The following is a 20915-nucleotide window of genomic DNA, read 5'->3' as shown; positions in this document are numbered from 1 at the left end:
TGCTGCGTGTATTGTCGCTTTGCACATGCAGCCGCTTTCCCAGTAAAAGTTTCCACCACATCAATTAGTTTAGCTGCAGGATTGTCAGCTGTGTGTGTGTATATGCTATGTTCGTGTACAGTTTATTTGTCGTTGAATAAATGCTACAACTCCTCAAGACCCGAGCCAAGCTCCCGTGTCTTGCAACACTGGCTCAGGCTCACTTAAGGTGGGCTGTTAAGGTGGACCAGCTATACTCCTTTATGTGACAAGACGCTTCTCTGAGTTTTGCTCAGCTTTTTACTTCATTTTTAATATTCTTTTAACCATTTAACCGATTACAAATTCTTAATGTCGGTTGACGGTTAAACGGTTAATTATAGCCATCCCTAATTTCATTCTATGTGGTATTTAAAAAAAGCCTTAAAAAGTCTTTAATTTAACTTGGTGAACTCTGCAAAATCCCTGATGTAGATAAACAATACATTCCTAGTTATAGTAAACATGATTGGGACCGGAGTATAATTCACCTACACCTGACATTTTTATATCTACACAGTTTTTCTGTCTCACCTGCCCTCCTCCACTTTTTGCCCTTCGCCTTTATTCCTTCATTATGTTCCTGGCCTCTGCGGTTCTTTTCACCAATGTTTCTCTCCACCTCATTTCCTTATACTCCATAATTCCTCCTACAGACACTATAGTAGCTATCGACTGTAACGGTTGATTGGTGACAACTTTTGAAAGCGTGGAGCTGTAAAATCTGAGACTGTTTCAACCATGACAACTCATGACTCTTTAATGCCACCACACTGTACTTAGTCAGGGACGATAATATCCTTCTCAGCAAAGCTCCTACAACATACATAAGTTCTTTGATGTCTGCTGCATTACCGTTTCATATTTACGGCAGACAAGTGCCAACTCAGATTAGCTTTTAAACAGCGACGTACAAAAGACGTCGCAGCACAATAGGGCAGTGACAGCTCCCCGGATGGGTGTTCCTTCACTTCACTGTGTTCCCTATCACTGAATCACAGGAAGTGAACTGGTTACAGCTCACTTTCACTCACTTCAGTGCCTTGAGTTGCTTAAATAAAACATTGAGCCGCAAGCATATTATCACATGAAATAATTATCCACAGAAACGGCCACCATTTTCTGTTAAGCTGGCTGTAGCATGAAATCGTGAGACTTCGTCCACAGATTAATCTGTATTTGTATTATTACTCAAACGGATGACTGAACCCTTTCCTTACTTTGTTTAAACTCCCAAAATATTTACAAATCTGTTGTTCTGAATCGTGTTGGCACCACAATATAAAAGAAACGGCTGATTAAGCATCAGAATCGTCACAATTTAATGAATGAAAGTTTAATCAGGATGAATAGTTTAGTGTGTGGAGGCTGGTGCAACATCTTATCAGCATCAGGCAACATTACTTAACAATTTTACTGGAATGGTATCAAAGCTATGCACAGTGGGGGCATCTTAATGACTTAGTGGTTACGTTACACACCAATTAACCATAATGTCAACAGTTTTCAGTTCCAGCTTCGTTACACACTGTACCCTTCTCTCTCCCCATCTCTCCGGTCGATAGCTACGCTGTCAAACTGTCAGTAAAAAGGCGAAAATGCCACATAAATAATCTTAAAAGAAAGGATAAATATGTATGTTTCAATATTTTGATCATCTAATCTTTTATATTTAAGAACCGGATCTGTTCGTTCGGTTTTATTCTGTTATACAACAACCTACACATAACACACCTGTTCACAAAAACCACAAGAAAAGACAAACTCAATCCAACATGCAGAAACAAAATTTTTTAAATTGAGTAGAATAAAACAAACTATAAATAGCATTTAACACATACAAGGTGTCGTGCATAAAATGTAAGCAAGACTTAGTTTAAAGATGGGTTGAAATACGAACAATATTATTTCTGTCTATTTGCATAAAAAAAAACAATATTGTGCACGGTACATGCACGATTGTTCTGTCTTCTGCTGTTTCCTCTGTTTTAAATGCATCAAAATGTCAGTAATACTCCATGGTAAACTCTGCTTTCATATCACTTCATCTTACATATCACTACCTTTTGTATATTTGTCTTTAATTTAACAGTATGTATGGTCGTAAGCACACATTAACTTTTTAAAATTGTACTCACTTTTAATATTACTCACTAGTCTGCTTCAATAATATAATGATTCAGTACTTAAAATGTTAAATAATGTGTGTGCTCTCCGCTGTGTCTCGGGAGTGTGTGTGTCTGTGTGTCTGTGTGTCTGTATGTGTGTGTGTGTGTGTGTGTGTCTGGACAGGAGATTTGGAACAGAGTCACAATGTAGCCTCAAGACAAACATCACCATTGTGTCCTCAGCTGACTTAGCTTTGTGTGTGTGTGTTTGTAAATCTGCATAGTGCTACACACATGTGGTGTGTTGGTTGCATGTGTGTCTTTGTCCTTGTCATGGTATAATGCACGTATTGCTTAAATTACATCACACTGCACATCACTTCTGTGCTTATATTTATTTCATGTCACGCAAAGTATCACATTAGCTCTACCAAGCTTCACAATGCTCTGTGGACTCACATGTGCTTGTGTGCACATGCAGCTGTATTCTGTAGGTCGAGTGTTTAAAGTACAGTAATAAAGCTTCGTGCCCTCTGCCATCACTGCCCTCAACAAACTGTAGCAATAACACTCAGTGGACTCGTGTTCCTTGTGGCTGGGTTTTTGTGATCGATGTTCTTTAAGTGTTCCCATGTGTGTAACCTGTGGGGACAAATTTCCTCTAACGGACGACAATAAATTATCTATCTATCAATTATTCCTTATTCCAGATTCTGGATTGTGAAGATTTGCTGCCTTTCAATGGGAAGATGTCACCTTGAGCTTTTAAATTGGGATAGACATTTTTCACCATTCTGACATTTCACAGACCATTAATCAATTAATCGAGAAAATAATTGGCATTAACGGATTATTTAAAAAGTAATAATTATTTGCATCCCAAATTACACAATTTAAAATAAATTGTACATCGAATAGAAGAAGAAGGAGGAAAGAAAATTGAATAATACATGTACATAAACATATGCATGTTTGCCTTTATTAGTCTGTAGTCCTACTTTGTATCTTATTTTCCTCATCAATACAAGTAACTAACTTGACTTACACCTACATGTCCTCAACTGTAGCTTTAATCTCTCTGTGTATGTGTGAGAGCGTGTAATATTAAATCCCCAGTTACAGGGATGTTGGAATGCTTCTTCTCCCACATCTGCATTCAAGTGCATTTTTAATTAAAAGAAGGCTTTGTAGTGGTTATCGACCAGCTGAGAAGAGGTGGTGTTATTCAGAGTGTGAATCACACCATTCTGCCAAGCAATACTGTTTTGAACAATAGCTCAACGCAGTCGTTGATAATGTGATAAATGAGTAACCGCAGGACTACCATGACTGTAGTGTTGCCACAGATGTATGTTTATTGTGTGCTTCAGGATATTTGAATAACAGAAATATCTCTTTATAGATCATTTCTCTGATTTAATAACACTACTTGTTGACATAAAGGAACCAGCTGAGCTGTGGATTTAATATCCTTGAGAACTCATCATCTTCATCTTCATCATCTTCACCCCTCTTTCCCGTTTCCATTTGACCCCGACTCTTAATATAGTTTGTACTCCTCTACTGTATCTGGAACTTTCAACACAGACACATCAAGTTTTTCTAATACACCCTGTAATACTACTACTGCTACTATCAATACAATAATACAAAAAAATCAATATTTATACAGCACAAAACAGGGCTGTAGATACTAGGGGTGGAGCTGAATCCGGTAATCGTCAAAGCACAGATAGAGGGTTTTTATGATTATGTATTTCATAGAAATATTTAGAAAATATTTGTTTGTTGTCAAATAGCTGGTGTGCCTCATAACTGTGAAAATGACACTTAAACAATAAAAAAATCTACTCATGACTTTAGTATTTTTAAACTCCTGGTTACGGCCCTGCAAAAAAACCCAAATATTTACATATAATGCTTCAAAAAAAGAACAAAAACTAAATATTAAATTAAATGTAGAACTGAGTGTTAAGAATTAAAAAGATGGCATTTATTTTTTAAGTGGGAGTGTTGTTGCAGCAGGTTTCTCCAGATCCCATACTTAAAATTCATGATGAGTTTGAGTGTTGAAGTATCAGAAAGCTCTGCCTTAGGATGTCAGGCTGGGATTAATGAGGGTTTTAAAACATTTACAATACAGTTAAGGGCTCCACCTTCCTGAGCTTTAAAGGGCATTCATGAATATTGTGTAATTAACACTTGATTACAGCGACGCTCCATTCGGTCCATTTTCAGGCTGCTTGTTAACAGAAGTGTTAGTACTAATCGAACATCGCTCCATTTCTTGCCTCCCTGCCCTGGCCACCAGTCAAGTTCAGGATGTGTTTTAAAATCGTGCTGATCACTTACAAAGCTCTGCCTGGTTTGGCCCAGGAGCACATTTCTGAACTGCTGATTCCTCTTATCTCTGTGAGATCCCACAGGTCCTCAACCTAATTACTGATGATGATCTCAGATTAAACCAAACAGGCGATCATGCCAACTCTTTTTGCTGATTTTTCGATTTTTGCTTGTATTTGCTTTTTTTTTTTGTCTGTCTTTTCTATCTTATTCTTTTATATGACCCTCACAATATATCCAGTTGTAAGTTGCTTTAAAATGCTAAATTATTTAAAAAAATATTTCTACTATTGCTCAGCTTTTACTCCTTTTATCGTCTCCTAGCAAGTCTAAGAATCTACAGCCATGCTAGCGGCTCTTATTTTTTTCTTAATGCATCCATGATATTTAGGGCTAAATGCTAATGTTGGTGTGCTAACGTGTTCACGATGACAATGTTAAGCAGGTATAATGTTTACCATGTTCACTATCTTAGTTTAGCATGTCAAGGGATCACCAAAGTAACTAGGATTCATCATCTGGGAACCATAAATATCTGAACAAAATATTGTGCCAATCCATTCTGTAGATGTTGAGATATTTCATGATAAGTGAAAACTTTAACCTACTGGTGGCGCTAGAGGAAAAGTCAGAGGATCACCAAAGTCAGCAGGCTTCACCCTCTGGCAATCATGAATGTCTGTACAACATTTGACGACAATCCATCAAATGGTTGCTGAGATATTTCAGTCTGGACCAAAGTGACTGACAGACATTGCCATCACTAGAGCCACACTGCTAGAAAGGTGCCCCTATAAATAAAGTGATTATTTATTCTCTTAGTGCCTATGTTCCACCTATAAGGTTTGACAAGATTGATTAATTCGCTCTGACTGTATGTGCAGTGTTTATTTAAGCATTTGTATTCAGCGGTTGAGCTGCGGAGCTAATCTACCATGGTGTGAACCTTATTACTTTTCTGCAAACCCTTAAAATTGCATATTCATTTTCTCTGCCTAAATTACAGGATACCTTTTCAGTTCTCAATATGTTGTTCTGTCGAAAAAGCTGACAAAGTCAACTCTTCTCTCTCCTTTCTCTCAGACTGAGGCAGTGGGACAAAAACTACCACCGACCACGTTCAGCTTCAACCACACCCAGTGTATCCTCTACGCGTTGGGGGTCGGCATGTCCACCAAGGACCCAGACCATCTTAGGTGTGTATCTGTGTATGTTTGTGCTAATAATAACCGCCCTAAGGGGTCTGAGAAGTCAACTTGTGTGAAATTGAACTGATGGCTTGTTTGTAAGCCTATGCAGGCTTACAAACGCAGGCCTGTGCGAGTGTGATTATTCACAGTTCAGTGACGCCAACATTTCTATGTAGGTTCCTGTATGAAGGCCATGAAGACTTCGGCTGCCTCCCCACCTTCGGGGTCATTCCCTCCCAGGCGACCCTGATGCAAGGCGGGCTGAACTCAGTCCCTGGACTCAACATAGATTTCACACAGGTTAGAAAACATACATCATGTCTGTTTTTTTCTGGGTGTGAATGTTCTTCTCATCGTTGCGTGCTCATATGCACATTACTCATGCTAATTAGGTATGATTATATATCACAGCTGTTCTAATGTTCTGTGTCAGGTATTGCATGGAGAGCAGTATCTGGAACTCTACAAACCTTTACCAACCTCAGGTATTTCCTTACATAAGCACTTAATGTAATTACTGTAGATTTGACATTATATTAAGTACATTAAAGCCATTTTAGAGCCTCACTGAGTCATTTCACTTGGCTTCATGTTACTGTATTGAAAATGTCATATAAGTGGGAGCAGTCTGAGTTTAATAGATAATTTAGACTTGAAACTGAGTCTCTAGGTCCTTGCCTCCACATATAAGACCTCTCATTTGGGCCAGTTTACCTCTTAAACCATGATGGATTTTTATTTTATATCCATACTTAGAAAATGACTACATACTGTATGGACCAGTGTGGCCCCAGTTTGTGCATCTCATTTATTATCATTACATTCAAGTCTAAGCTTTTCTTTTTCTAAAAGAGAAATCCCTAACAGTCTATCAAAAACCAGAAGGTCGTTTAGCAACACTTGCTGCTGTTTTAAAGGTGTAACCATCTATATAAATATATTGTCTGCAGCATTATAAAAAAAAACATTTTAACCTGTTTCCCAAATTGTGACTGTTTTCTAATTTCAAACAAAGATGGTAGCTGAAAATGACATATCTCCTTATTTGATTTGTACAAAGTGAACCAAATTAAAAAATGATCAGTTATATTGGTCAGTATCAATGTTATTTTTCATCGTTTTATATTTTCACTCACAGTGACGCCTTTATATTTTTCTTGTGTTATACTAATTAGGGCTGCAACTAATGATTATTTTCATTACCGATTAATCTGCGGATTAATTCTTTAATTAAATGATTCGTTATTTGGTCTTTAAAGGTGCTCTACACGATATCCACATCATTAATATAGCATCAAACAACTATTTGCTATGTAAAGATGTAGTGGAGTAATGAGCAGAGAATGAAGTCGCTCTCCCTCTTTGTGGGTTGTAATACGATTTTCTCTGTACTTTTGTTGACATAGCCGGGCCGGTCGTGCATGCTTTTAATGCATGTTCGTGCGTGTGAGCGTGCCCCACTGGCTAGCTCACGGCCGCTTCTCTGCACTGCTCTCATACGGCAGTTTCAGGTGATAGTGCCGTCTCTGAAGTGTAATACCCACCCTCTGGTTCCCCCTCAGGTAAACACTTTTAGCTCTGTCAGCAGTGTTGCTGTTGTTTTCACTGTTAGCGCTGTTAGCACCGTTAGCTGTGAGCCACCAGCACAGCCGTCGCCATGTTGAGAGCCGTGTGGAACCAATAGAAATGCTCCCAATCTCGTATTTAGCACCTTTAAAACATCAGAGAATAGTGAAAAATCGTTATCTTAAGGTTGGATAAGTATTTTTTTGGTTTGACCGACCGTTTGCAAAACCCCAAAATATTCAGTTAAAGGGACTGTTTGTAACTTTTTAAGCGTATAAATGTAGCGGGTCGGCACACATGCGCGTTCGCATATGCGCGCTCGCGTGTGGCCGGAGCCTCGTCTCCGCTGCCTGCTCTCCTTCACTCAGACGGCGCGCGCTGTCTCGCTCCACCTCTAGACGTGAACGTGCGCTCGCTACACACTGCAGAAGAGTTAGTTTAGCTCTGAGAATATCTAGTGAATGTACAGTGGACGTTTGTGCAGAAATAACTGCTGCAGCTCCTCCAGACCAACAGAGGTTTTCCGTGTCTTGTGAAGTGACTGGGCTCCTCAACGAGTTACGTTATCGTCTCGTTCCCGCCCGGTTGCCGGTGTCTTCGGCTGCCGATGGGGTCGGGAGGCGATAACGTAACTTGTTGAGGAGCCCCGCTGCTGAAGCCTGCGCTGAGCAGGAAAAAGCCAACACTAGGATCAGCACTGGTTCATGGAGAGACCTTCGTCTGGTCAGCTAACATTACTGCCAAGCAGCTGAAATATAGAGTGATATTGTGGTTTTAGCTGACGTGTGTCACCTCACTGTTTTGAGCGATGCTCGTTCATGTCTATGTAGAGCGAGCAAGCGCGAGCTCGACGCTGACTTTCGTTGATTTCAAGGCCACAGGTGTCGCTGTTAAGCAGCATTTCTGAATCTTACAAACAGTCCCTTTTAACTGTAATAAAAGATGAGGAGAAATAGCAAATCGTCACATCGAAGAAGCTGGAAGCATCAAATGTTTAGCTTTTTTGCTTGAAAATTGACTTAAAAGGACCATTGTGTAATATTTAGGGGGATCTATTAGCAGAAATGGAATATAATATTAATAAGTATGTTTTCTTTAGTATATAATCACCTGAAAATAAGAATGGCTGCTTTTGTTGCCTTAGAATGAGCCGTTAATATCTACATAGGGAGCGGGTCCCCTCTTTCCATGAAGTCCGCCATGTTGCACCGCCATGTTTCTACAGTAGCCCACAACGGACAAACCAAACTCTGTTAACTTTTCCTGCTAGATTCATTGATCAATCGTTTGCCTCAGTACAAATCAAGCGAGGAGATGTATCAAGAGTCTTTGCGGATTGTGGAAATACCTTGTTAAATGACCTTATGGACAGTCAGGGACGTTTAGCTCTGTGACTCAGACATAATGATGACACACGTGAGGCATAAAGTGTGGCTAGGCACAGTCCTGTCATGAAGTACAGAGCTAGTTTAGTAATATTAATTACCTACAGGACTAAAGTACGGTACATTGTTAAAGTATAATGTAAAATATCTTTTCAGGTACACTAACGTCTGAGGCCACCATAGCAGACGTGTTGGACAAAAGATCTGGAGCCGTCATCCTCTTGGATGGTGAGTTTTCTTTTCCCTCCAGGGTTCACAACTTCTATCACAGAGTGTGTTTATTCCACATTCATTTGTTTTCATCACTTTAATGTGTCTTTTCCCTAAAGTTGCCTCTCAGGCTGAATTAATGAAAGTTAATTTTCAGTCTGCAGGGATTGAAATAATGGACTGAGAACGGCTCATATTTTTGTTTGACAATTCCATATAGATGGATGATATTAGAACCACTCTGATCTATAATTAATCCGACTTAAAACAAATAACATGGGACCTGAGGTTCCCTGAGGATTCGCATGGGGATGTAATTTTTTCTTTATACACACAAAAGCAGTCAGCTTCTATTATCATCCCAGAGTTCTTTCTGGGTGAGACAACACGTTACAGTCTTTGTTTGTGTCTGGTTGTATTTTTGAATTGGCCTAATGAAATTAACCAGCCAGTACATCACCAGGAGTCTGGATTTGATTCCTCCTGACAGCTGCTAATTGTCTCTTCACAGTCAGCCTCCATAAGGCTGTTTCCTTTTGCTCTAATTTTTACTATAAATGTGCTGTTGTGAGGAAATGTGGCTGAAGCAGGCGTTCTCTTCCCTGTGTTTATTGTTATACACAATGTCATGATATGTGGAATTGTGTTGAATTGAGTGTCATTCAAAGTGATTGCAGGGAAAGGGTTAATAACTTAATAGTTTAGTTATTTTTGCCGCTCATAGTTAACATCCACTGCACATTGGTGAGTTTATCATTCTGAAACACGACAAGACATTGTCCCAACGCATATCGACAAACAACAAAATAGTAAAGGAGATTCTACTGTATTTAAAACTGTAACATGAACCGTAGAAGTCTCTCTCTCTGTCTGCACTGATGCTAGGTTTACCTCAACCTTAGCCAGTAGAGGACAGTTATGATTTACTTCTCTAAACATACAAAATAGTCAATGGTGGAACTTAACTACTGTAAGTACATCAAGTACAAGTACTGTATCATTTTGAGTATTTTCTTTTTTACTATGCATTACTTCTACTCAACTACATTTCAGACAACACATATGACAAAAACATATGATGACACTGTTAAATATGAAGGATTTTTATAGTGTAAACTACCCTAAAGTATGTTAAATAGTTAAACTCAATATGTTGCTTACACATTAATGCTGCAGGAATAATAATCCAAAAATATAATAAAACTAGAATACTTTTACTTTTTTTTCCTGATAATCCCTCAAGTAGAAATGTGTATGCAGGCCATGTACTATTATTTCACTGTGGTATTGCAACGTTGACATAAATGAATAATACTTCTTTCACCACACATATAGTTTGAATGCCACATTTGTGCTGCTTTACAGTGAACACCTTCAGCGGCGGCGAGCTGATCTGCTTCAGCCAGTTTTCAGTGTTTGTGGTCGGAGCAGGCAGGTTCGGAGGGAAGAGAACCTCTGAGAAAGCCAAAGTACGTATTATTTCATGTTTGAGTTACAAAATAAGAGTTATGTGAGTTATTGCTGCCTCATATTTGATTTGTTTTATTTGTTTCCTTCATTTCCTTCAGGCTCCTCTGCCTCTACCTAAACGGGCACCAGATGCTGTGGTGATTGATTCCACCACAAGAGACCAAGTGAGTGCGTCTGTGTGGGTTTAGTTGCGGAATAAATCAGCTGCATTGATGATATGTGGGTGAAAACAGGACATATTGTTTTTGTGCCTCTGAAATAACTTTAACGTTTTAGACAAAATGTGAAGAAGCGTTGAACAAGGTTTTCCATACAGTTTTAAAAAAAGCACTCTGGCTGTATGATGCAGCAGAAAAGAAAAAAGAAAAAGGGGGAATAAAAAACTAAATCCCTTGAGCAATTTAAATGACTGCAACTGTATCACTTCAAAGACATTCTTATTTTAGGTAGCTCTTATTGCCTTCATGATAATTTAATTTCATTCCACATCTGTGTACGAAAAGTTCAGGGGTTTATGAATTAGATATAGATCTAAACAATATCTGTTTCCCCTGCGGTTACAGGCGGCCTTGTACCGTTTGAGTGGAGACTGGAACCCTCTTCATATAGACCCCAGCTTTGCTGCCATGGGAGGTGAGTCCGTACATCTATTGTCGTCTTCCATCAATAAGTCGAGACTAAATCTTTCCCTGCGATTTTAGGTCAAGTGATGTGTTTTGATCTCATTTGTACTTAAACATGCCATACTTAAAATTGCTCTTTGACCAGGCTTCAAGGCTCCCATCCTGCATGGCTTGTGCTCATTCGGCTTTGCTGCGAGACACGTCCTCAAGCAGTTTGCCGACAACGATCCCTCCAGATTCAAGGCTATCAAGGTATCCATTACCTGTGATTTAAACCGTGTCATACATTTTATGAGTCACTGAGCCTCATGCAAGAACCACTTGTATGAACGGGTTTGTTCTTCAGTGGCTTGTAGGCTTAAATGCTTGATAAATAATTCAGCATTTATCAAGTGTGGTTAAATGTTATGAAATCATTTAATTACAGAGCCATCGACTCCACCACTCCGTCTTAATCCCGTCTTTCTTTCTCAGGTTCGCTTCGCAAAGCCGGTGATGCCAGGCCAGTCTCTACAGACTGAGATGTGGAAGGAAGGCAACAGAATTCACATCCAGTGTAAAGTCAGTATTTAGCATCAGTGTGGATTACAGTTAGTTATCATATCCGACGTGGATAAATGAGTCTGACTTGTCATTTCAATGCCGTCCTGTTGTGAATGTTACGTATGTGTCGTTCTGATCAGCTCTTCTCTTTCATACAGGTGAAGGAGACTGATGCCGTTGTGCTGGCTGGGGCTTATGTGGATTTACATGGCACATCAGAGGCTTCTCCAGAAAATCTCACTCAAGTACGTCATTCTGAAAATGCTCCACTCAAACAACAATCTTCCTTTTTGTAAAATTCCTTCACTGAGCCCTGAAACTCATTTCTTTGTTGTTTTGTAGACAATTTTGACTAAATTAATTTGCTCTTTTGACAAATCTGTGACGTGAAAATATATATATGAATAGTGTTTCTGTTTTTTCCACCTTTGTGCAGGGAGGGGGCCTCCACAGTGAGCTGGTGTTTGCAGAGATCGGCCGTCGTATTAAAGACTCTGGCTCAGAGCTGGTCAAGAAGGTGAATGCCGTGTTCGGCTTTGAGATCACCAAAGACGGCAAGATTGCGGCACAGTGGAGTAAGTGTGCTGAATGCTGTACAAACACGTTAAACGCACCACTAGTTCATAGTGTACTGTGGGAAAAAAGATCAGTTCAGTTCAGATCTTTTTTTGTCCAATGAAAGGAAATTATTTTTGCAGCATAAAAACATCCATACAGTAAAATAATAATATGAACCTGAAGAGCCTACCCAAACTAAACAATTCTCATGCGCCCCAGTGACAAGAGGTTACCGGCAACCCTGAACTTTATCCAGAGATATCTCTGTCTATTTCACTGCTATTGAAAAGATAAATGGATGGAAAGTTGAAAATCTTTTGCCGTTCTAAAGGTGGTTGTCATTCTATCAAGGCAAGGGGGTAAAGTTTGACCCTGAATTGACCATGCTCCTTTTATTTGGTTTTTGCGTTTTTCTCAGGTTATAAGCTTTTAAAAAGCACCCTTTAAAAATAAAGAGGGAAAAAAGCATGTCTGTGATCTTCTGACATCTGATCTAATCAGCTTGAACACACCTTGGAAATCGTCAAGTCTCATAAAATCTGTTTTCTGCAACATTTTGGAATCTTAAGCACCTATTTAGTGGGCCAAATTTGTAGCGCCCCAATATCTATATCTTTTCATATCAGATAAACCTACATCTGTGCTAAATTTGTTGCTTTTATCGCGAAATGCAGTTGTTTTTTCCGAATATTTCAGCTTAGCTGCCCCACTATAAAGACAACTGAAGACATTAAAAAGGCTGGTACTATACACGTAATAAAGGTTCATGTCATAAAAGAAAAAAAACACTGCAGCAATAAGAATATGTATCAGATAAATTGCTAAGCTGTGAGGGGAGCCAAGAGGCAGCTTATGGTAAGTCAGAATTCAGAGCATTTATTATATATATTTTATATACGTTGGATAAATTAAAACTTGAACCTGTCACACCTAACTTATGGAAACCTGTCAGAATCCCTTTAAAGAGGACGGTCCAGATTTGCTAAGATGGATTCAGTTTTGTGTGTGATCTGACAAAGAAGGATACAGTGATTTCACTTGTCACCTTGACAGTGTTGCCCAGTTGATTCCTGTTTCGCACATTTAAATTCCCATAATAAGAATTCACTGAGAGAATCATGGTGGATTAGTTACACCATGAACCTTCTGTCAACATTGCATCTCTATGTATCTGCTCACTGAAATCCATCTCTTCGGTGCTACGCTAACATTCAGAAATCAATCTGAAAACATGATTTCACTCCGACACTGGCTCATGAAACAAATGTTGAAATATCAGCGTGAGCTATAAAAGTTGACAAGTTAATTTGACCCAGATTGACATTTTGCTAACAAGCTGTCAAATTAACAATTCAAACTTGGACAACATAGACGTAAATGACGGGATAATAACTCCATACACAAGTGAGTTGTGAAAGTACAGACAGCTAGCCCAGCGAAACACTTGTGAGGTGTTTATGATTTCTATCATCTTCCACTTCTACTACAGTACAGCCTGGCTCAGTAGTCCATCTGTAAAACTTCAAACTAAACTTTATAGCCAAATCAAAATTTTGCCAACCTGTGACACCCTCCTTTCAAGCATCTCACAACAAGAGCATGCTCAGACTTGCCAACAGCATCTCTTCTGATCCCTCGCATGTTTTCAACAGGGAATATCAACTTCTGCCCTCCAAGAGGCGATTTAGAGTCCCTCCATTTAATCCCATCAGGCTGAAGAACGCTTTTGTTCATCAGTCCATCTTGTTGCTAAATAATAAGTAATGTGCTGCTAAGGAGATGTAAATCCAAAGAACAGAAGTTAATTTTTGGTTATGTATGGTTAATTGTGATGTGTTTTGGTTTTTGTCTTGTATGTACAACTGATGTGTCTTATTTGTCTGTTTGTTTATGGTAACAGTATGTCTATTGTATGTGTACTTTTTCTCAAATTGAGCTTCCTATGGATGCAAAATGAATTTCAGTGCGAACTGACAATAAAGTTGTATTATACTTTTTCCTCCAGCCATTGATCTGAAGAACGGCAGCGGCTCCTTGCACACAGGCCCTCACAGTGGGAAGGCGGATGTGACCATCACCGTGTCAGATGACGACTTCCTGGAGGTGGTGCAGGGGAAACTCAACCCTCAGAAGGTAACAAACAAGTATTCACTTTATTCAGTCATGATGAATCTCTGCTGATGTAGCATGTTTTCTACATTCTGTGTGTGAACGGCCATGATCTTTTTTTCTGCACGTGAAAGCCAGATTCATACTGTAACAGAGTAATAACATAACCTCCTGCTTTACATTGATTCTCACAAAGGGAGCGCTTTAGTTGAGCAGAACAGATGTTAAAATGTTTTTTGGGGGGAAAATGGAGTCTCATATTTTAAATTGCGTCTTTTTTCTGATGTTAAAGTCCCATCTTGTACGTTTTAATTAAAGCGAAAGTGCCTTTGAGGAGCCCTTCAATTTGTAATGACTTCTCTCTTGATCTCATCATGTCAGAAAAGAAGGAAATGAAATGATCTATCAAACCGAGTTCAGAAAGCACTCAGCGCGGATAATCAATCGCCGCTACTTGTTATGTCTGTAGCATCTCATCTGTCAGAGGGAGTGGCCATCACTGTACAGAATTTATATGCTTCCTGGAGCGTTTGATATTGATCTGAGGCCAGTGTGTGTGCGTGCGTTCGTGCGTGCGTGCGTGCGTGCGCTCTTTATAAAGAGCGTCAACAGGCTGCAGTGCTTGAAGGTCTCTTAGGCAGGGTGCTTTTCCAGCCTCACCGATGATGAAAGGAGCAGCTGGAGAAAGATGAGTTAGTCGAGTTAAAAAGGACGCTGCAAACTGTCACCCAGGGTCGTCATAACCGCCGTCCCCTGATTGATTCTAGCCGAGGAAAGCGCCGCACATCATCGGCAGTTCAGCTCACCCAATGACGAGACTTTTCTGCAGCACTTCTCAGCTCTGAACCTTATGAAAATGATTTCATTGTTCTGCTGCCAGAGCACCAATGGTCACATATTCCGTTGCCCTGGCTTGTTGCTTTTTCATTTGTGTAGCTGCAGGCGTCTTGGCCCCGTTTTACTCCCCGTGTAGTACTTGAAAACAACTATCAGCCAGCTAGAAATCAGAGAAGACTTTGTGCTTTCTTGAAAAAAAAAAAAAAAAAATTACTCAAGTATGTCTTTGTCCTTTTTCTAGGCGTTCTTCTCTGGCAAGCTGAAGGTTAGAGGGAACATCATGCTGAGTCAGAAGCTGGAGGTCATCCTGAAAGACAACGCCAAGCTGTGAGCTCCTCGGCCAACCAATCAGACGACTCCACGAACTAATCAACCTACCAGCTGTCTACTTTTCTTCTCCTGATTTGTGTGTGTGTGCGCTAACATGCTTTCCCTCTCAAGGGAAATGTTTAGAGAAATCAGCCAGTAAGATAAAAACTGCTTCAGAATGAATTCTCTCATATAAATTAACTTTAACTGAAGTCATAGAATGTACAAAGACTACTTGATCAAATAAAGAGGTTCGTTGTATCACAGGGATCCAGATGTACTTTGACGACTGGAGAGAGAAGCCAAGATTTCAAGAAATGCTTTTGTCAGAAGAAATGATTCAGTGTCATTTCAGTTGGTTGGGTCCTTATGCTCCGTCCTTGCTAAAAAGAAAATTAACCCATATGCCTTTAAAGATCCAAATGGGAAATTAACCATTAGTTTTTCATAGATTTAATTCAATTTAATTAATTTTTTATTAAATAAGATAATAGGAGATACAAGCGTCTACTACAATGAACCAAAATACTGCCCAACATTGGGCGAATGTACCGGATAAAGTGATAACAATTACTATCTTATCTCATTTTAAAGCTCAGCCTGACTAAAGTCATTATCCAGTGGCCTGTTACTGTATATCATTACAATGACTAATTCACAGTCTGTTGACACAGAAACGGTTGTATGTACCTTATACTGTAATCTCAACAGAACCTTTAAGACATGTATAATAATGTAGAGTTTGCTAGTTATGAAAAATAATGATTTTCACTTAATTTTGAATGTAAATTGTAAAGAAATGTAATAGTTGCTCTTGTATGAAAATAAAGCAATTCAGACTAAAATTTTCATTTCATAAATTCAACACTGCACTGTTTGGGAGAACCACCCTGAAGCTCCCACTGAAATCCATCAACCTAGGCTACAAACAGGAGAAGGTGAGACTTGTCTTCGAGCTGAGAGACTCACCTGACCCGTCTGTCCAAAACACCAAGGTCCAAATTCGAACAGGACGCAAGTGGGATGTAACTCAGGCAGTCGACCAGGCCATCAATCGCCTAAAACACCAGGAGATTGTCGGGCAGCTGCAGCAAGGCAGGGCCGGGTTTGGGTGGGGACCAGCACCCAAGATGTGGTCCAAAGCATCGAAGAAGGAAAGGAAAGATCTTGTGATCTCCGAAGTCACAAAGATTGAAGAAGAGGGCTACAAAATCAGAGCGGTCAGCCAACAACAGCAAGGCAGATGGACAACCTGGGAGGCGGTGATAAACCGAACTATCACGTGGGCAGACATGTGGAAGATGCCCCAAGCAAGGCTGAGTTTCCTGATCAGGGCCACATATGACACCCTTCCCAGTCCCCGGAATCTTCACCTCTGGTATGGCACAGAGGAGACATGCCAACTCTGCAACTCCAAAGACCCCACCTTGCGGCACATCCTCTCTGGATGCAAGGCAGCGCTAGCGCAGGGCCGGTACAGATGTCGCCACGACCGGGTGCTGCGTAAGCTAGCCGAAATCCTGGAGACACGCAGGCTGGAGGTAAACAAGGCCAGCCCAGCAACATCTCAGCGGCTGATCCAGTTTGTTCAGCAAGGGGGCAAAGGCCAGAGCAGCAGTGCAAGGGGGCGGTCTCTCCTGTGTCTTGGAGGCGAGTGGAATATGAGAGCTGACCTTGACCGGCAGTTAAAGTTCCCGCATGAAATAACACCAACATCCCTTCGGCCAGATATTGTGCTCTGGTCCACCCCTACAAGGACGGTTATCATGGCGGAGCTGACTGTCCCATGGGAAGAGGGGATAGAGGCTGCTTTCGAGAGAAAGAAGGAAAAGTACTCAGAGCTGGCAGCTGAGTGCACTCAAGCAGGATGGAGGGCGGTCACCCGTCCAGTAGAAGTCGGGTGCAGAGGCTATGCTGGAACATCCACCCAGCGGCTCCTGAGGTCCCTGGGGATCACAGGCTCCAAGCTTAGAAAGGCGCTCAAAGAACTTGCGGAGGAGGCTAAGCAAGGGAGCTTCTGGCTCTGGCTTCGTAGAAAGGACAAGGCGTGGGGAAAAGGAGGGTCCTAAGGCTGGCTGCAGGGGGCGGCAGGGAGACGTCCCTGTCGCTGCTCCACCACCTTGAGATGTTCCGGGATTAATGGAGCGAAACATCAGTGAAGGGTGGCTCCCAGCTGACGACCCTGCAGCCGGCCCAATGGTACCGTCGGAGGTGTGACAGGCAGAAATGCCCAGCAGGTATAACCACCTGTGCTTCAATTTATGTATGTTTAGTACTGCTGCACTGTGGACGGCAATTAGAGCGCTTATAATTAATGTTTTTGTAATAATGTATCAACCCCTATATGAAAGGGGTCGCTCGTAGTTATGAACCTACTGAGAATTATCACCTGATTCTGCAGCTCTCCTCGGCTTTACTGCAAATTTCAGCTCATTGTTTAGCTGTCCTGCCTGCAATTAAACTGTTTTGGTTCATTCTCATAGCGTCTCTGAAAATGCTTCCTACTTTGCACCGAACAGCAGACACACAGTTGGCGACTTACCAGATATTTCCCACAGGAGTTGGTAGAGACCAAAAAAACAGAGCTAAAAGAGACTCATTGGACTTACATTCATCTGGTGGACAGAAACACAATTATACATTACTGCTAATTTTACTCCGTAACTGCTGTATTTGTAAATTGTGGAGTTTTTGACAACTATTAGCACTATGAAGAAATGATTTTTACAAATAAGTCCCCAGTTTGGTAACGTGCAAAGAAATTTAGCAATGTGCCAACGAAGGCAGTGAAGAAATCAGCTAGCCATACCATAACCATAGCTATAAACGGTGCAGGATTTAAATTATTGAAGAAAAAAAAATATATATATATACCAGCTTGTGGTTGTATGCCTCCACCAACCAGTCAAGTTGCAGTTTACATCTATGTCTGTCCAAAATTTCATCGCATCATCATTTTATCCTGTAGACATTTGTGTGAAATGGTCATAATTATATGAATTGTTGAGTTAAATGTGTTTTGTGACGTTAAAGTGACCTTGACATTTGACCATCAAATTAGTATAGTATGTCATAAAAAAGTCATAGTAGCCTATGATATGCCATAAAATGTCATAATATAGTATATTATAAAAAGTCATAGTATAGTATGTCATAGAAAAGTCACAGTATAGTATTATATGCCATAAAAAGTCATAAGTCATAGTATACTATGCAATAAAAAAAACGACATAGTACAGTATGCCATAAAAAGTCATAAAAATGTCATATTGTAGTATAGTAGTCATAACAAACATAGCATGTCATAAAAGATGTTGTAAAAAAAAAGTCATAGTATAGTATGTCATATAAATGTCATAACAAACTCAGGTAAAGCATGGCATAAAAGATGTCATAAAAAATAACATGTATAGTTTGCCATAAAAAAGACAAAAAGTCATAGAATAGTATGCCATAAAAATGTCATAACTACAATTACCGCTTTGCCTTTATGTGCCGCCGCCAACCAGTCAAGCTGCAGTTTACATCCACGTGTCACTTCATCATTTCATCCTATTAAACATAATAATTGTCATAATTTGCATATGAATCCTTGAGTTATGGCAAAAAAAATTGTTTTGTGAGCTCACAGTGACCTTGACCTTTGACCACCAAAATCTAATCAGTTCATCCTTGAGTCCAAGTGGATGTTTGTGCCAAATTTGAAGAAACTCGCTCAAGGCGTTCCTGAGATATCACGTTTACAAGAATGGGACTGACGGATGGACGGACAGACGGATGGACAGGTGGACAACCAGGAAACATATTGCCTCCAGCCCCGGCTGTCACCGACGCAGAGGCATAAAGACAGGCTCTGCAAGTGTTTTCAGGATGGAAATGCATTCACATTTAACATGTTTGTTAGACCTCAAGGATTCACACAATCAGTGGAGTAGGCAGAAATCACAGTATGGATGGGCACAGAGAACATCAGGTGGGCCCAGCTCGTCCAAGACCAAACATCTACTTAATAGGTTGTGAACCGCATTATGTTAACCCAAATAGGCCATTACAACTATACTTGTCTGAATGCACCACAGTTTAAATCATACAAGCCTTATATACATCATCAACATCATCAGAGGTAACCTGACATGTATACATGCATTCTGTATATCCACCTACGTCGCGTATATAAGTTAACATGTTACATTAATCATTCAATATTCATTCCTCCAGCATATTTGCACACTGCACCATTGCACTACTGTATTATTGTTTACAATTTACAGAAACAGTCCGGCACATTGTATGTCATTCCTTGTTTTTAGCTGCATTTCTATTTCCATATGTACAATGAGAGAAAAAAACAAAAAAACACATTCAAATCCCTGGTAGCCTATGTGTAGGACTACTTATACCTGGCCGATCAACCGGACTCTGATCCTGATTCTGATCCTGATCCAACAAGACAAACATTAACAGCATGGCATAGCCTGGCACGGCGGACACATTATGCACACACACAGCTTAAAACAAACCCCACTTTAACATAGACTGGCACGGCAGCCACATATTCACACACACAGCTGACAGACGCAACATCATCATTAAAGAAGCATATGGATAGAAGATCTGCATTAAAGGGGCAGTCGGCAGAATGCAAAAGTTCCCTAATAACCTTTCAGCATATTGTAATTCAAGGGTCCTGAGAGATAACTAGACTTCTGCTCCTCCTCATGGCTCTGTTTTCAGGCTTTAAAAAATCTAGCCCGTGACGGGAGACTTTGGCCAATCACAGGTCATTTCAGAGAGAGCGCGTTCCTATTGGCTGTTAGTTCAGCGGAGGCAGCTGTCAATCACTTGCAAACTCAAATATGAATCAATATTCTGTTACAGTAATGCCTATTTCTAGTGTACTTTTTAGCTGTAAAATGAGAAAGTTTGGGCGGTGCTTGGTATTTCCTCAACAGATCTCAACATGGCTGCCGGGTCACAAACTAATCTTACAGCTAAACAGTACACTAAAAGATTTTTCTGAAAACATGTTATGTGAAAAATAGGCATCACAGTAACAGAATATTGATTCATATTTGGTCAGCGCTGCCTAGTTTAATCGTATAATCAGAGTTCGCGAGATTGCAGCTGTCAATCAGCTGTCAATCAACTTGACAGCTGATTGACAGCTGCTCAGAGACGGCAAGGCTCCAGCTCGGCTCTGATTGGTTGTTTTCCTCCGGTCTGTGAAATCTTGCAAATGCCAGGAGCACCGGAGGACACAGACGCACATGATTTTTTTGAGATTACCTGTCTCATGCACTACTGTCAGGATATAGTGACTGTTTTATAAAAATAACTTTTTAAAATCATATTTGCAGCCACATATTCACACACACAGCTGACAGCAACATGAGCATAAAATCGAATTGTACACCAAACAAAAAATATTCCCAATAAACAGTAATATTGAAATAGGCCACTAGTCCAAAATTGTAAATGATCTTACTTTTGATGATGACAGCAGGAGAGGACGGGGCTTAGTGTTGAACACTGAAATGACTTCATTAGTCTCTTTCAAAGGAGAGCAGGGACAGAGGGAGTTCAGTCTGATAAGATGCCCTGATGCCAGTGTTTATCCCATTGACAGTTGAAAAGAGTCTTTCACCA

The 20915-nt window shown here is 40.2% G+C and overlaps 2 protein-coding genes across 2 annotated transcripts in view; one reads left to right on the top strand and one right to left on the bottom strand.

Annotated features, from left to right (window-relative positions):
- Window positions 1-16114, top strand: part of hsd17b4 (hydroxysteroid (17-beta) dehydrogenase 4) — a 29486-nt gene extending 13372 nt beyond the window's left edge. Inside the window, exons 13-25 of the mRNA XM_074637394.1 lie at window positions 5553-5665; window positions 5836-5959; window positions 6093-6144; window positions 8767-8838; window positions 10186-10289; window positions 10389-10454; window positions 10854-10923; window positions 11059-11165; window positions 11388-11474; window positions 11615-11701; window positions 11893-12031; window positions 14020-14147; window positions 15202-16114. Of these exons, the coding sequence (XP_074493495.1) occupies window positions 5553-5665; window positions 5836-5959; window positions 6093-6144; window positions 8767-8838; window positions 10186-10289; window positions 10389-10454; window positions 10854-10923; window positions 11059-11165; window positions 11388-11474; window positions 11615-11701; window positions 11893-12031; window positions 14020-14147; window positions 15202-15291 (1239 nt within the window). The 3' untranslated portion in view covers window positions 15292-16114. The remainder of the gene's footprint in view (window positions 1-5552; window positions 5666-5835; window positions 5960-6092; window positions 6145-8766; window positions 8839-10185; window positions 10290-10388; window positions 10455-10853; window positions 10924-11058; window positions 11166-11387; window positions 11475-11614; window positions 11702-11892; window positions 12032-14019; window positions 14148-15201) is intronic.
- The window catches only part of prr16 (proline rich 16), a 52322-nt gene extending 31434 nt beyond the window's left edge, over window positions 1-20888 (bottom strand). The window contains exon 1 of the mRNA XM_074637397.1: window positions 20755-20888. The gene's annotated coding sequence lies outside the window, so the exon portion shown is untranslated. The remainder of the gene's footprint in view (window positions 1-20754) is intronic.
- Between the last annotated feature and the right edge of the window lie 27 nt (window positions 20889-20915).

This window comes from Sebastes fasciatus, chromosome 6 (genome assembly GCF_043250625.1).
Source record: "Sebastes fasciatus isolate fSebFas1 chromosome 6, fSebFas1.pri, whole genome shotgun sequence".
Lineage (NCBI taxonomy): Eukaryota > Metazoa > Chordata > Actinopteri > Perciformes > Sebastidae > Sebastes > Sebastes fasciatus.
This window is presented reverse-complemented; position numbering and strand designations above follow the sequence as displayed.